Genomic DNA, 18,436 nt, shown 5'->3' on the forward strand with positions numbered 1-18,436 from the left:
AACAGCATGTATAACATATACTACAGAGTCGATTTTTGACCAGACCGAATTGAATGGAACGCTCAATGCAAAGCACAGACTTCGCCCATTTATTATATTGTGCTGTTGATAAGATAAGATAATGATTTTGTCTAAATCTGGAGTCGCATGCGAATATACATGCAGAGTGGCTGGGTCTTGATTTTTATTAAATCGTTTGCTATTGTTGAATGAGCTTGAGAAATAATGAATTCAAATGATTTTTTCCCAAAATAGTGAGTCACGTTTTCTGGAGGTATTATTCAATGGAATACGACAATGTAAACAGAAGATTTGGAGGAAAACTAATATTTGGCGAATGAGTAACTTGATTATTGACTGACTAAATCTTGTGCTAATTAAATTTGAATACTTTGTAGATAGCAGATTTAACACTTTTGTGCAGACTTCTGTGTCGCTGAGTTTCATAGCGATTTTTTCTCTGAAGGCGGTTTTTTTTTTGATTATGGGTGAAAGTTCTGAATCACGTGAATTAGGCCAATGTTTCGATTAGTATTGTTTACTACTTCCTTCTATGAAGGACATGCCACTTTCCAGTGTCATTGCCGATTTAGACTTTACAAGTGATAAATTCTCTCAGATTGAGGAGAGCATCATCTATCAAATCAACCGATAACGGTTCAAGCGCTACCAGTTGAATTATATTGAAGGTTTACCGAATAATTGGAGAGAATTCTCCTTAATGAGTGATTCGCTCGCCATCACTTCAGTCTTTTAAAGCTTCAGTCCCTCGCTTTTCAGTTTCCCAATAAGTACAAGTTATAATACCAAATTTCAGTAGGACAACAGCTTGCAAATAGATATATTATAATTAAATCGCCACTGAACATCAGTATCCAGTTGATTCGTTAGATACAAAGTTAAAAGATAAAAGTCGTCAAAATTATCTAAAGTTACGGCAGGTCGTTAGAACAATAAGTTGCGAAAAGCGGAACTTTTGCTCTTTAAACATGGCCACATGAAAATAACTATTGATGCTTTTAATACAAAATCCTTTTAGTCCATAAAAGACATACGAAACTAATACAGCTCACAGTAACCATTTGAAATTGGTTAGATGTCTCTCTCTCACTTTCTGAACACGTCAGGAAATAAAATGATGATGACAACCGGATTTCGCATATAGAAGACAAATAGATTTTTATGAGTCACATCGATATATGGATGTAGAAATGTAGAAAATCCAATTATTGACCAAAGCAAAACAGCAATCAAACGTATGAGAGAAATCATAAAAGTTATAAGAACAATGGAACATAATTTCTGAAACAATTGTGGTCGAATAAAATGCAAGTACTGGACAAGATAGTTCAACCTTTCAATCAAAAAGTGCGAAATAGTGATCTTATTAAGTTGTTAAATACTAAACTGTATATAACAATCTGATCTCACTTCATCACAATTAATTTAATAATCGTTGACACAACAATCCAATTGGATCTGGTCCTTGAAGTGCGTTAGAGCACTTCATTCAAGACCGTAACGGTACACTACAGGATAGCCTGTAGGAGGCAATGTGGTCAGCATTGTGCTCTCCCGAGATTATTTCACAGCTGTCATCGACTGGTGTCCGACGGCATATCACAATACAAATACCACCAGTGAGATTTGAACCGCGACGTTCCGTACGACAGCTTTCCGGACACATTGGACAAGCAAAAAGGATGTGACTGCCATCTTTCAGTATCAAAATTTCAAAAACTGCATTTTCATATACTTCCAAACATCCAGCTTTGAATACCTTCGTAGTTATCTCATTCTGAGTTGTAACTAATATAATGGTTCATTGTCATATGATTCAATATGACCATGCGATGGTCGAGTTGGTTGAATTTTAGCTACTCGGCCTCGTGTCCCGGTTGTGTCGTGGATGCTTGTACTCGTCCCAGTGCTCTAGACCTATTGCTTGAATTGCATTAAATATACTTGGAATAAAACTGTAGTAATCCATAGAAGAATGTGTTACAGGCTATACTGTCGTTTTCTACACCGATAGCTAAAAAACGACAGAGTTCTGGAGTAGTCAACAGTGGACCCCTTCGGGCAATAGGCAACGGTATTTCAGGCCGAAGGCAATACGGTCCTAAGAGTAGCAACTTGGGTGATTAAAGAGCGGTTAAAGGGCAGGCACAGCGCAATCTGTAACGATAGTCAAACTGCATTGAGGGCGTTGAGTAGTCCTTTTATTAAACTGAACTCTTACCTAGCAAGTGTGGTGTAGAGGGGTATGAAATCCCGGGTGTATTAGCAAAAGAGGGTTCAATTTCCCCCATTTCGGGACCTGAATTAGCAATGGGGGTCGTAATAATGCTATCAAAAACTGCGAATAAGCTTCTCATAATGCCAGGTGGCAGAGTCTTAATGCTGCTAAACACATCACAGTTTTCCTACCAGGATCAGACAAATATACTGCAAAATTTATGCTGCCGAAAAGCAGGAAGACTTGCAGGAGTATTGTGAGCATTCTAACTGGCCATAACTCGCTAGCTGAGCATATGTTCAGAATAGGGATTCTTCAAGATGTAACGTATCCATTCTGTAATGAGGAAGCGAGATAAACTCAAAATTTTTTGTGTGCGGCCACGCCTATGGACACATAAAAAATCAAATTTTTGGTGCTGATATGCTCCAACTGCAGCGGTTAACATCATCCACTAACGGAAATCCTACGATACATAAACGAATCCGGGATATTTCGTGAGACGGGGAAATCGAGCACAATGAACCTGAGGTCTGAGGCTTGCCTCTTCTCCATCTTATACACACACACAACCCATAAAAAATAAATTCATGTGAACAAACAAATGGACGCTCCTGGCATGAAAAGCTTTGTGTTTTTCTTATCTCAGAAACTTTTGCGCGCCCGAATATTTGTACATAGCTAATAATTCATTTGTGCACTGTTTTTCGAGACCCAGGAACTTCATGGATAATAGGAATAGTAAATTCATATGAAAATACAACTTAATCCACTCTAAGAAAGAAGAAGAACTGTCAATAGTATCCTACTATTATTTCAGGCTAAAAAAGAAATAGTTCGAGGTGTTGTTCTAAGGTTTAGAGCTCATTCAGAGATATCACTATCATCAATTTTTCGGTTAGGTAGTCTCTGGGAATGAGTTCTATGACTTAAGGCTGCACTATTTCACCAACCCCGTCCCTACTTCGCAACTAATGTTAAAACTAAATTTTGTTTCAGAGAGTACTAGCCGGAACCTTTGATATCTTGTATTCAGTAAAAAATGACCAATTCCGTTTGCTTGTATGGGAAGCCCCGTTAAGCTCAACGGAAATGCATGTCAGTTCCTGCATTCATGGGAGTTCGAAGTTTTCGTGACAGACAAACATAGAAACAGTTTTGCAAGAAAGACAGACGCCTTATAGTGTAGTCCAGGGCAGAGAAGCTGATTTAGCTCCGCCCTGGGCGCAGCGTGAGTATGTGACATATTCAGGTCAAAAGCCGCGAAATTAAGCCTAAGGCGATCGTAGCAGGATTAAAGATTTGGTTTCGGAATTTCTTAAAAATTGGATGCAAGCCGAAAAAAAGAGGGGTGCGTGGTTCAAAAACCGTTGAAGAAGGTTTCTCTCCAATAGTTCCGGTCTGCCATCCAGCCAAGCCAAGTGGCTGCAGTAAGAAACAGACCTATGCTTGGACGAAATTAAGAAATATTTAATACTCAAACTATCGTAGCAGGTAACATGCTCGTGTTCTGTATATCCACATGGCCACTCATATTCTATTGCCGAAAGTGTGCGCGCCGTTTGCAGATCTGAACTCACCTAAACATGAAATTTTCAATTTTCGTCGTCAAATGTGATTTGAAATTTTCTGAGGAGACAATCGGCTCCACTCCCAATGCAGCAGTTGCATTGTGATTACAAACTGATTTGATACTTGGCGCATGTCCATGTCTCCAAAATTAACTTCGCGTTACAGTCCATTGGATTGAGTCCTGTTTAATAGGCCGTTCCTTAAGCCCACCAAATTTGGAAAATTGATGTATCGCGCTTGAGTCAATTGTACTTTACGGAGGGAAGTCTTACCACAATCTCAAAAATACTGCAGGCATACACTTCTTGTTCGATTTTAAAACAAGGAGTGTCCTACTGCCGACGCGAATACCTGACTCATTACGGGTTTTGGCGATGGTAGATAACTGCCGATGGCCCGTAAGCGAGACTCTGCCGTTTTGATGATTGTGCGCTTGTTGCTTTTCGCCAGTGAAGAGGATGTGTTCCCATCGTTCACCTGCTGCCGTTGTTTGAGCTAGCGGTGCCTTTGGAGGTGTACGAGCCTAGTTTAATTGAATTCCTCATGAACACCCTCGGATTTCTCTAAGCTCGTTTGACTGGGCTTTCTTCCACTACACAGCCCACGCTCGGTAATGGCAGTAGATAGGTCACGCATTGAGAGAAAGCGACAACGGCGATTGTGCCATGTGGTGGACCCACTATAGTAGGATGGCCGCCAAACGTACTGAAAATATTTTAAAGTGAAAAATCTAATACGAAATTGTAAAAGTCACTTTAGAATGAAGATTCGGGAAGCCATTGTCGAAATCCACAAAAATTTTCTGAACTGAAAAACAATGTACTGAGATGACAGACTTTTGCTATTCAATTACTACATTCCAAGGTTAGTGATACATATATCGCTGCTCAAAAGCTCTGTTTCGAACAGTTTTATAGTATTAGTACTACTAAGTGTGTATTCCAATTTTCTGCAAATGAGTTTAAATTCTACCAATTCAACTGTGAAGTAGAGTCTTCATAAACGAACACTCATAAATCACATTACAGTTAATACTTCTCCAGGCGTCCGAACGTTCGAGATGATAGTGGAAATCTTATTACGAGACTGGACAGCGACTATTCATTTCAGTTGTCAACCATTCCGTTTTTCAGTTTAGTTTTCAAGAGATTTTGCAGATCTCGGTGAATTTCAGAATGTATTTGAAATCATGACTTTTCATGAAAATTTAAAGCCAGAAGATGATATGCTGTTTTCCACTATGGTAATTTTCTGAGAAGATAAAACGGAGAGAAAACTACCTATGAACATGCAAGTGTGACCGATTTTCGCGAAAATCAATAAGCATATAATTATTATATAAAAGCTTCAACGAATTTCCGAAAAAAAATCCATTTTGCTTCAAAATGTTACAAATGAAATAGAATGAGTGAATGAATGAATACCTTCTTGTAAGGAAGTTGCCTAGAAGTTGATCCGAATACGAGATATATAACTACTTTGGGATCTTTTTAAATAATAAATTTCTCTGATATAAACTACGGGCCTGCAAACTTAGTTCACCGTATTCCAGATTTTCGCAGCAACTCAGACATAAATGTGGGTCGATAACTGTGGCTAAACATTCCTTCGTTCGTGGTTTCCAAAATTTCGGTAATCTACTATCATGCGCTGAAAATATTCTGTGATATTGCCGTTATTTCGCAACATTGAATGTAGTTCTCACTCATTTCAATAAAAAGATTCCCCTCCAAAGACGACAACTTTCAACGATTGAGTTACACATCGACTACTATACTTACTCACTGACTTCTCCGCCACACTTCTTAAAGAACATATACAAGAAACTTGTTTGATTCATTCAAGGACCGACCGGTTTGTTAGTTCGTACTTTTTATTAGTCATTTAACTTTCCAATTTAATTTTGTATCCAATGGCCTTTCAAATTTACGATGAAATATCATACATTCATGTAGTTTTTTTTTTGTTTGCCTGGCTCTCACTATACGTTTTTTTCCTCGTTTTCTATAATCGAATGATTTATAATATGTAGGTACACACGTTGAGTCTGTTGCGTGCATTGTTGTAAAATGTCGAAAAGCCTTGTTTATTGAGAAGGAATTTTTCTTAGCGCTTTCTGTCAATCTCTATTATTTTAGGACAGACAGTATGAAAGGGGAAAAATCGTACTATATATAGAAATGTTTGTAATCGGCCACATATCTGATAGACACATTGGATAGACTATTGAAGTTGAGGATACCTTGACCTTGGTGCTGTCTAATAATGTAAGCGGCATTCTTTCAGCTATTTGCTTGGCAGAGGACGCAATGCGTTGTCATGAGTTACGTTCACCATTGCTGAATTTCTGCAAAACGCATTTATTAAATGTGTGAATGAAATAAATCTCTCATAATTCTTATTATCAATCTTTGCTTGTATCTTGCTCCTTATTTTCGGGTCATAATTATTCGATGAGCAAATATACTTTCCCTAAATTCATAAAGGAAGCTCTGTAAAATGTTTACGCCTTCGAGCATTCCCAAATTACACAGCCTTCAAACTTGAATGATGCTTAAATTGCTACGGTTCAATCTAGTTTCAAAACATGTTAAGATACATATCGATTGCTTTTATTTATTTCACATTTAGTCCACTTTAATTTGCTGATTACCGAAATTCGATTTCATTACGCTCATCGAAATCAATGCTAGTACTATTTCATCAGTTCATTTTTTACTGACTGGCATTGTCTGCTGAAGCTTATCTAAAATTCGCTGAATCAATCTTATATAATCGCACGGTCATTTAACACAAAGATACCAAAGTATTGCAAATGAAAACGTGCTTTTTTTTCACGGAACACTAGGTATTCCGTTAAAGGGCAATTTCAATACATTGGCCTGAAGTTCTTATAAAAGGAGTACACATTTTAGAACTTTCTGTTGGTAGCAAAACAAAAAATGGCGATCGAAATTGGCAACCGGTTCACCAATAGACCAGGTGAAAGTTTCCTCGGTATACATGTGTATTTTAGAAAGTATTTTTTTGCAAAGAGCATGAGTCGTTATTCCATCATTCTTACAATATAATGAGGTGGTTATTTTACCTCCCCAGATTAGCAGCTGGGTTGTATAATTGTTTTCCGCCCGCATGTATTTTTTGTAACTATAGTAGGTTAATTAACGGCAGTATTGAGGTGGAAAGAGAATTTGATATAAAAGAAACTTGAAATACTTATGAATATGCAATCGATTTAAAGTCCAACTGCTTGCTTTGCGTCATTGAAGTGCTGTGAGGTGATGATATAATTATGCAATTAATTTATATGGTAAGAGGTACCTCAGGGGTATTTTTAACATTCTTATCAATCATTTTAAAAATATGTTGCTCTAAAAAAGTGTTCATGAGATAATGCTATCCTTTTTCGAAGCTCGAAAATGAGGTTGAACCGTAAATTTGAATTAGGTACTGTGAACGAAATGAGGTTGCAATAATGGCTGAATGGATTGCAAGACTTTTTTTGCCACTTACAGACCTACAAATCGTTTTTCTGTAGTACTCTAATGTTGTGTATCAAAGAACATTTCGTCAATAAATTGATAAAATAAAATAAATCATACATAGAAACCGGAAAAAAATGCTATACCGCTCTACAGAGGCTTGAGCTCGATCGAAGTACGTTGTGTGTCCCAAGTTCTTTCTTTTTATCTAATTTCTTAACAAGTAACAAATTTTTTGAATCAAATATAATCCGAAAATATAGATAATAAATTGCTGATCCTTAAGATTAACTAGAAGTAATTGATGGTCAGTCTGTTTATATCATACTCAATCTTCCAATTGCGAAAAATGCAACAGTTGCTGTGCTTTTCTTGTAACCTGTGAAGCTAATATCATTTTCTTCTAATTTATATACTCATCTTCGTTACCGACTGAAATTTACAAACTGGCTTTAATCTGATCGAATTAGTGACGTGAGATCTTAGACTGGACATACTTGAAGGCGAAGCAAGTACATGATAGCAACGTCAGCACCAAAAACAAAAAGGAAAACCAACACCGGCCAATTGAAAATAATGAATATAGACTACCACTTTGAAATCATCCAAAATTTCTCCTATCTAGGATCGAAAATCACAATCGATAACAGATATGCGAAATCCACGCAGAGATGTTGTCAGCCAAAATTTCGGTCATTTCGCAATAGGATCTAGCACCTACTGTACAAGGCAATGATTTTGCCACTTCATATATTTTTCGGAGACATGGGTTCTCTGCAAATAAAATTCCAAACTCTTAGCCGCGCTCGAAAGGATAATACTTCGAATAATTTTTGGCCCCCAATTCTATACGCAATATCGTGATCTCTTCTGTTTGTCGATAGAGTTCGGCTCAATAGGATTCAGTGGCGGGTTATCTAAATCGCCATAAGCGAAGATGTTCCTGCCAGGAAAGCCTCTAAGAGTAATATCTATGGTAGGAAAAGAAGACGCGGCAAAACCTGCCTTAGATGGAGCGATGGCATAATCTAGCATGCCAGGTAGTGGCTAGGGTTACGGGGTTAATGGTCTTGCCACAAAATTGTGTGCTTGGATTTTCCTACTAAGAAACACATTAGAACCACTTGGCACATCCTTTTTGCAGAGTTGTTAGCCCTATTTATTTCTGTGAAGACATTTATCTGTTTCTTCTGCATGCTACTTTTTGGCAAATTTTTCCAAATTCTAAGTAAAATTTTCCATTTATTACATTTAATTGTTCTTGATGCCTGATTTTTTTTTTTGCTTTTACGCAATTTCACTGGAAATAAGTGTCACATTTACCTCACTCCACTCGAAGTTATCATCAAAACTCTCAATTCTTTGCGATCATTCGCAATTCGTTGTGTTCATCAATCCTGCTTCCATGTTTTCGTAGTCAATAAAATCTTATGGCCCCCTTTTGAATGTAGCTGATAATCAAGTCAAGGCGAGGTAGTCCTCAGTGATATTTTGTTCGGGGCTCATCTCAGCAGCAAAGAATTTGCGTACCCAAGATGTTTATCCTAGCGAGTAATCATCAAATGATACTTTTTTTACATACCGATGTCAGCGGCGAATGTGTAAGTCGGCTAATCGTAACGTTGTCGTTCTGATTAGATGATTGTTTAAACTCAATTGACTTTATGGCAGGTTCTGTGTTTAAAGAATCTGCTACCGGAGCACTGAAATTTGGAGAAGTCTACTATCTACTACTATCGAGAAACATACCCCGAATCAAATATTTGAGGAATGTGTTGTCAGAGCTCATCTTTTCATTCACAACACCAATCACGAATACATTACCGTTAGGAATCCTTTCCCGGACTCTATCGATTCGAAGCATTCAGTTCCTCGAATAACAAGCTAAGATAAGCTATTGGTTCCGAGTGAAATTTACTCCATTTACTCCCTAAGATATCTAGATATCTGGATGCATGGCCCTTCAGACTATATCGATTCTCGTATCTTCTTTCTCAAACGAGCTAACGATCGTTGCTAGAACTGTTAGAAATAAAAAAAGAACACTGAGATACTCTCCGGATGGCGAGTGGTTAGAGCGGCGGTTAAAATGTCTCTCGTGGGCAGTACGATTCGTATTGTGATTGGATGTCGGATACCAATCGACTCAGCTGTGAACGTAACCATGACCACATTGACTCTTACTACTAATGTGACGAAACTATATACAAAAGTATTCCTTACTGTTCGTACTGATCAAAAAAGTTGATCTCGAGTAATACGTTCAAATCTGGAATAATTGCTTCATGAAACAGCGTATACGACTAAATCTGGAGAAAACAGGGTTTCTAGCGATAGACTTCAATGAAAGCACTATGATCACCATAGGTGGCAGTAAACTTCCCAACACTAAGCGGTTGTACATCGGATCAAAAAACTTATCTAATAGTGAACTCCGTCATGTATTTTTTCATATACATATGAGCACAACCTGGATGAAATGGCGCTTCGCAATTGGCAACCTTTACGATCGTATCAACAAAAGTCTTGAATCTATCGATGCAGAGCAGCCACTAAAGAAAATAAACGCCGCCTCGCTACGATCATGTCTTAAATTAGGACATATACGATCGAAACAGCAATAAAATGTCCAGCTGGATGTTGATTTGGGAACCTCTCCATTTCACCTGAATAAAACTTACGATGGTGGCGAACTCGATCCAGACGAGTCCTGCTTCCATTTCGATATTGAACGGTAGAGACGCTACGGTAGATTTCGAAAGTTATTCAAAATGTCTCGTAATCAGCGCCTATAGATTTTTGTCTTTATGATCATATTTAAATAAAAGAATAGGGTTTTGAAGTTGGATACACAGTTGAAGCATGCACCGGGTGATATATTCTATTTATCAACTAAGCTTTATCGTATCAAGATACAAAAAGGAATGTTCAACACTATTTTATATAATTTCTAATAAATAAGGAAATGCAGTAATACTTGCCAAATGAGTTCTCGGTTTGTATCCTTTAAGCAATGGCTGAGCCTCCAGAGAAGAGAGGTTGCGTTCAATTTTCCACTATAACATCTTGTGGAAAGAACAATGGTCTCTTTTTTCATTACTACAAAATGTTCATGACTTGGTTAATCGTTTGAAATAATCCATCATTCCCTTAATCCAATTTCCATATTCCCATTTAAAATTGTGCTTTAAAAAGTTTTATATTAATTTTTTTTTTCTAAATTTTCCAGAACCAACACTTGACCGATCAAATGCAGCAGCAAAACCATCAAAATAATACACCCAAGGCAAAGACGCCTGTTGTGCGAGGAAAAGTCGATGCAAAACCTAGAGGACGTATGACTGCATATGCATTCTTTGTGCAAACATGTAGTGAAGAACACAAAAAGAAACATCCCGAAGAAACGGTTATATTTACGGAATTTTCAAGAAAATGTGCAGAAAGATGGAAGGTATGTAATTTTGTGATTGTTTAAAGTGTTGAGTAGGAGAATCAATTTGAGGGGTTTTCTTTAGAATGGGTTAGATAAAATAATGTAATATTCATTTTACAATTTTAGAGTCATAGAGATATCGAAGCCATTTGTTCGGGTAGGTTAAGGGTGGGCAGAAGTATGTAGAGTATAAAGTGGGGTGCGGAGCAGATACTTCCATAAAACCATGTACTAAATTCTATCTAAAGATTTGATTAAATTAATAATTTTCAAAATGTTGCCAAATGAGGTTTGTTCAGGATACAATTTCCCTAATGAGTAATTAATCAGAAAACGAAGCCCATTATTTGTTTTCAAAACCATGCCTGCTAGTACTATTTGAAGTCTATGAAAAAAAAATGTAATATCAACCGAAGTAGATTCTTTTATCAATAATTCGGATCAATATAGTATCACAGAAATAATATTATTTATCGCATTTGCTTTGGGAATTTCTAACAACTTTTTTATCACTGATCTGAATTCCAATTTTGTTCAAAATTTTTTTCAACAAATTTTAATCCGTTTTGGATACAAATAGGAAAAAAATTTAATTCGTAAGCATTACTTATTTCACATGGGAAAGAAATCTCCCAGTAAGGATTCATAATCGAACAATATTATTTAAAAACATGATAAATTGGATAAGTATGCATTGGAGCTAGAGACACTGTGGACGACATTATAACTCACTGTCTTTAATCCGGCTTTCTGTTATTTGAATCCAGTCTTCTACTTCTGGTTTCTCATATCACGCGGTCACCTATTCTACGGAAACTGCATTCTTATTCATCATAGAATAGAACAGTTTTCCATTTAATAGAATGAATGAATGAAAGATGGGTTTAGAGGACTTTATCTCGAAGGAAACTATATTTCGTTTGTGCAAAATTTCTAGCTCAGACTCAAGCATGGTTATCTTACTCTCAAGAGATCTAATCTTTTCTAGACGTGAAGATTTCGATAATCCAATAGATACTTTTCCATTAACTTTAACATTTGCTTGCGGCTTCTGCATTTTGAAGGGATAGTGAATTTATGGGAAGAATACACCCTAAATGTAACTTCAACCTCCACTTATAACGACTAAGTGACTAATAATTTCCAGAGAGAAATCTGAATGAAAATGAACAAACCGAACATCTAATCAGAACTTAGACGTTTCCAAAAAAATAGTGTTATAGGAACCAGATGTTTTGCTATGATAAAGCTGTTTGTTGTTTTGTCTTGCTATTATCTGTGTTTATGTTATTACTTTCTTGGAATATTTAGCAATGAAATAAGTCCTTTTTTCGAAGAGAAGTTAGTATTGGAAAAAATGCTTTGTGTGCTTATAAAACTCCATTTAACTTTGTCATGTTTATTCATATCTTATCACGCCCAAGATATATGTAAATCATATAGTAAATTACAGGTTATTTACACAAAACTTACTACCATGATACTACGACAATGAGAAAAGCTCATAGTATTTTTTTTTACTAAATATCATTCACAACCACCTATTTGATATATTGAATGGAAATTATCCCCAATGCCTATAGGTCTATAGTAGAAAATGAATAATTGCCTCTTTGCCTATGAATAAATATATGATAGGTTTGTCCTTTTTATGTGGAGAAAGAAACGATATATGAAGTTATTCAGGTGACAAAACCTAAAATTTGAAAGCAATCATATATGAATTTACTATGATGGGAGGGGGAATTGCAAATCAAATCAAAGCCATTAATAGAACAAAATGACTGCGAAATATAAATATTGTGTGCAATCACTAACCCTTTTCGATAAAAAAAGACATATTCCGCTCTCCTTTGCTTATAGGTAAAGAGGGAACAGCATTAATATTTTTTTCAGAAGCGCAACATTTTGAATATTTACATAATAATTCATTTTATCCAAATAACCGAAAATTTCTCGATACAACTGAATCGTACAAGAAAGTCAGTTGTTATCATTCATCATTTGATTATTTTAATAATATGGTTCACTACCCGCAAAGAATGATAATAGCTTTTTCTTGTTATTATTTGATGCAGAACAAACACTGTGGAGACCGAATCACGACTGTCTGCCAGGAGCAGTTTAATTGAAAATACATAGTTCTAAATCTAGTTGGTGGGATAGGAATTATCAAATGCTAGGTGTGCAATAAGTTTAGTTTTGAGTTGTTTCCGTCATATGTATATGGTATGTGAAAATGGTTCTAAACTGTTAGTTCTCTCTATGTGGTACCATAAATGAAAGATATCAGTTTGTAGTTATACCTTTGCCATATCTTTATCATTACAGGAAAAAGATGCGTTTTCTTAGAGTCGAAATCTTTTCAAGAGAGCAATGTACACGATATGTCCGATAAGTTTTAAGGCTGTAGCTATAAAAAAACGCTGCCATCTTTAATTTGGGGACTAGGAAATATTGGTCAAAAATTCAGTGTTAAACCTCGCAATTCTTTGCTTTTGCAAAGACATTCTAGCATTTATTGGTAGAATGTGTTTTAATAATTGCCAGTAAAGCGTGTGCGCAACAAAGTTGTCATTCGCGCGGAATAAAACACGGACACAACTTTTTTCTTCAAATCTAATCTCCAATGACAAAATAGAAAAGAGAGCCTGTCTTCCTTCAATGTAATTTATTTTATTACGGTAATCTTGCTTCCGACAGATCAAGAGTTCGTTGGGGGGCTAATTAGGGAGGTGCACTGAAATTAGGATCAGTGCTCGGTTTGGGAACATCTTTGCGTTCTTATGCATTCGCAACTACTTGGGTTTGAGTGAAGTAGCGTCCAAAATTGTACTGTTAGTAGATTAATTGCCAACTTTACGTGGAAATCTGAGAATGGTTCAAATTTTCCCTACTTGACTTCCTCATATTTTACTTTTTTCCCGATATTACTTCCTGCTTCAAACTTGTGTCGTTAGCCCATGTCAGAGTCTCTGTTTTCCATTTTTTCTCTACCCTATTGATATTTCATAGAGCGTTATCCCATTTTCAATTTACTGAAAAATATTGACGCTGACATTGAGCGCACAACTGTGTTTCTACAGTTCCAATAAGTCTCCCAAAAATGAAATATTTGAGCATTTCCAGAATTCTTATCATCCTTATTTTTGAATGGACTGTTTTTAGAATCAATTTTCTCATTTATATTAAAATAAGTCGACGTTGAATGGAAAACGGTTCTACAAACCACCTTGATGTGGATTCAAATAACTTGTTTAGTTATATATGCATACGGTTGGCATAATCCTTATAACGGGCATAGTGCGTCTACCACAGTCACACGCTATCGTTGTCAATTCCCGGCAATATGCTTCAGCTGCCTCCTTGATTTTCGGAAAAGCTTCCATTCGCATTTCTAAGGCGATCCCATCGTCGGTCATCCTGACGCCACATGAGTTGATGAAAGTTTGAAGCAGCAGCATAGAGAGAGAGCACTGGCGCGGAACCACCTCAACATCACGTTGGTATTGAAATAGCTGCATTTCCAAATTTTGGATAAAATAGCGAAAACGGATTTAATGCCGTTAATACGGCAAGGCCGGCCGAAAAAAACTATGGCTTAATACACTGGATGGCGATTTGCGTAGAGCATTCCAGAAACACTCCCTGTACATGCTGTGAAAGGCTTTCTGAAAATCTTTTTTGATCAAGCCTTAAGATCGCGAAAACAGAAAGCACGCACCCCTCCAAATACCGCACTCAGGACGTGTGCCCTTCCTCGAAATCTTAACGATCATTCCTTTCTTCTATTCATTGGAGCGATCTCAGATTCCCAGAATTTACGAATGAGTATACCAACTCTACAAAGACTTCAAGAATTGCACAGAAAAGTTTCGGAAGGAGCTGTCTTTCGTTTGAGTGCGTTGATGACAAAGATAATTTTGATTCTTTTTGGAGTAGCCGTCTCTATGCGAAGATTATGGTGGCTTGAAATATCATCCGCAAGAGGTGAAACTTCACTGGATGTTATACGATTGAGAGTCGTGATGAAGTACTCCTTCCATCTGTTCAACTGTTATAATTGTGAATGAAAAGCTACCGTTTATGACCCTCACGGGACCATCTAAAGCTTCAGCACCATTTACAAGCTCCTTCGCGTGGAAGTATGAAATGTCTCCCTTGCACAGCAAGAAAATTGTCCCTCTGCTGGGCGACAGCCGGATGGCGAGGACAGTACTTATTGAATTTGAGGGGCCGATGCTCTGCGAGCAGTTAAGCAAATGGCCTGCATTTCTTTTGTTATCCACATTCAGAAGACATTTCCTAAATCCACTGCTGATCGCAATATGGTGTATCTGATTATATACTTTTAGCTGGTCAGTGGAAACTCAATTGACCTTGTGGTAATCCCTGTATTCGAACAGTGTTTCGCTGGCGACGAGCAGTGAAAGCTACTCGCCAAATTCACGGCGCCCCCATCACATGCCCGAAGCAGTGGTTACCACAGCCCACCTTGGGATTCGAATCACCCAACACGATCACAATGCCATCCTTAAGAAGCTACTTCCAAACTTCGTGTAATAGCTCATAGCAAATATCGTTGTATGGCGCAATTGTAATGTTCCTTAACCTGGGCTGCGATATTGCAGTCAAGATGCTGTCAAAAGCCGGCTCCCAAGACAAGAGGGCTTGCTGTAGTTTTCAACAGCAGTTGGACATCGGATTCGGGTCTGCTACCATTTGACTTTCCAAAGTACTAGAGCATGGGGAGGAGAAGTACTCACTAAAAACCCCATCATATCATCAAATTTTTATTCTTTTTAGTCAGCTTTCAAGACAAACTACGAATACTTCTGAAACCTCGACCTACAGGACATAATGAAAACAAGTTTATGCTGATGTTACCTTAATTTGCTAATTGCAATCATTAAATGAAAATTATGACAAAAAACAACAAAAGTGATGGCCGCTCATTCGAGTAGAAATGGAAGAGTTACCACTTGCAAAAACTATAAGAAAATCAATATTCTTGATACTTCCTGTTCTAGAAACGTACACCTGTCCGCAATCAGATTTATATGAAACCAGTAGATGCCAAATGATTGGCACACGTAACGGTTGCCGGTAATACTTTCTGAGCAGACAAAATGACCTCTTAGATATTGTATTGCTTTTAATCTTGTTAGCTAGTCTCCTCTTTTAGCAGCTTAGGTATGGATTATTACGTATTTCTGTACCTGATTACTTCAGTCATAATATCTATACACTCAATATTTCTAGTTGACGATGGTCTTCATGAACTAGTGTTTTTCAATTCTACACAAAAATATGTTAATTTCTTTTTGAAACTAGTTACTTGAAATATCAGCTGCTTCGTGGCATATTTTTGTAATAATTTTCAATTAAGTAAAACAATTAAGTTTTTCCTTTATTCATTTTAATTTTATTTAGAAAAAAGAAATATAAGATAAGAAAAATAAGTTAGCTCATAAATCATCCTAGTGTTCACCATGAAAGCAATTTAGACTTTTAGATATATCGTTCGTTTGCTCTTTCTATACATGTATATCTCTGATATATATATATTTACATATAACATGCACCCATCCCCTATCTTTGTTCATACCCTGCTCCCTTCAAAAATCAATGGAGAATATTCTCGCGCGCGCGAGCTCTAAAATATATTACAGACCGGGTGAAATGTATGTATGTGGAGTGAGAACCTAAAGTCCGAAGATACATATAGAGGGGGAAGGATATAGGGTAAGGGGAACGGAAAACTCGAGAGAAAACTGGGCTCCAAATTTCCCAAGTATTAGATTTAGTCAGTGTTCAGGATAGCATAGGATGAACGAGCGAGTGAGTGCACCCCTGTTAATGGTGGATAACAGGAAAGGGAGAGGGGAAGCAGTGATGGAATCGGATGGTCTGGCCGACACCACTCACTGGTATTGCCGACGGTTCCCTCTTCTTGCCGCCGCATCGTATACTCGATGGTCCGATGGTCGTCATCACCGTTTCATAGGGGGCTTGTAGGGCGTTAGACACATTGTATGAGATATGTATGCGTTTTTGCACCAATTCCACCCGCTCCAACTATGCTACATTGAGAAATATTTACGCACATATTCGTTCTTCCTACATATTTATGTTCGCGTAAATCGAATGCTCGCGTCTCTCTAGCTGATTTCCAAGAGATTTCTTTACCTTTTGTGTACATAAAACCGCTTACTAGAAGGGTGCCTATTGAAGTTCCACTATACGAAAACTGAATTTATAAAAACTTCTTTTGATAGGTTTTTTGTTTTATTTGCTTTCATTTTCCAAGGAAAACAACATGTGGTAGAATAGGAACAGGATTAACATATATTTGATAAGATATACTCAATTTAGTTATATAATTATCTGCACTTTCATTGAAATATTTGTTGAGATATTTGTAAGGATAAAAACTCGTCAATACAAAAATATAACAACAAACTAAACATACATCTGCAAAAAAGCATTTAAGATTCGAATGGGGCAAAGACTTCCGAAAAATATTGATCCGCAATTAATCAAAATTCATGAATGACTTATTCTAAGAAAACTGAAATTAGCTTTAAATGTTTCCGCTCAAGTAAATTCTCTGTTATTTCTAATTCGATTTTTATCCGCATCAATACAATCTAATCAATTTTATTTTCCGCCTTTTCCCCTCAATTCCAGACGATGTTAGATAATGAAAAGAAAAGATTCCATGAAATGGCAGAGAAAGATAAGCAGCGATACGATCTGGAAATGCAAAATTATGTTCCGCCTAAAGGTGTTATGGTTGGCCGAGGCAAAAAACGGAAGCAGATAAAAGACCCGAACGCTCCGAAAAGATCATTGTGAGTTGGTTGAGAAGAAAAAAGTTTCTTCTTCTTTAATATTTATAAATTAAAAAGAAAGATTAGAAAAAAAATATTTTAAATGTGAAATGTGATTCTAACATATATTCTTTTCTTGTTTGTAAATTTTAGGTCCGCGTTCTTCTGGTTCTGCAATGATGAACGAAATAAAGTGAAAGCGTTGAATCCTGAGTATGGTGTTGGCGATATTGCCAAGGAGTTGGGCCGGAAATGGTCAGATGTTGAACCCGATACTAAGCACAAATATGAGGCTATGGCAGAAAAAGACAAAGCACGATATGAAAGGGTATGTAGTATTTATTTATTCAAACGTTGATATGGTAGAAGAGAAGCGTTTAACGTCTTGGTAAAAATAAATAATACGTGTAGATATGAATGTATTAAAGTTGCGGATATCAAATTCTTCAATTGATTGCCTTAGCTTCAAATGAGGATCAATTTATACGGTTCTTTACATTTTATAAACGGGACGCTAACATTCCTAATATCCATGAAGAGATTATCGTCTTAAACCTGTAGTAAAAAGGCATGTTGTGTTGTTAGCAAGGGGACAGTGTGTCGCTTCGATGCTATTATATCAATGTCATAAATGTTTTGAATCCTATTCACTCAAATTTTATTTTGAGTGGTTGAGGAGACATAAAAAATAAGCTATTCTACATTTTCATGATGGCAAATAAACATCAAATGAGTATTGTATAACATGCACCTTTGTCTCTGGATGGTGTCCGGAAGGATTGTCGATAGAAAATTCAAAATTTGTCTACTCATTTTATTGCTTTTTTAGGCTACCTTCCACAATTCAATTTTATTCTTTTTAATGTATAGTTCATAT

The 18,436-nt window shown here is 36.7% G+C and overlaps 1 protein-coding gene across 6 annotated transcripts in view; it reads left to right on the top strand.

The window, feature by feature from the left end:
- LOC119656735 (high mobility group protein DSP1) overlaps positions 1 to 18,436 on the top strand; it is a 70,563-nt gene that overhangs the window by 40,810 nt on the left and 11,317 nt on the right. For all 6 annotated transcript variants that reach the window (XM_038063282.1, XM_038063281.1, XM_038063280.1 and 3 more), the window contains exons 3-5: positions 10,523 to 10,744; positions 17,417 to 17,580; positions 17,713 to 17,887. In XM_038063282.1, coding sequence (XP_037919210.1) covers positions 10,523 to 10,744; positions 17,417 to 17,580; positions 17,713 to 17,887 — 561 coding nt within the window. The remainder of the gene's footprint in view (positions 1 to 10,522; positions 10,745 to 17,416; positions 17,581 to 17,712; positions 17,888 to 18,436) is intronic.

The sequence above is a fragment of the Hermetia illucens genome, chromosome 5, assembly GCF_905115235.1.
Source record: "Hermetia illucens chromosome 5, iHerIll2.2.curated.20191125, whole genome shotgun sequence".
Classification (NCBI taxonomy): Eukaryota; Metazoa; Arthropoda; class Insecta; order Diptera; family Stratiomyidae; genus Hermetia; species Hermetia illucens.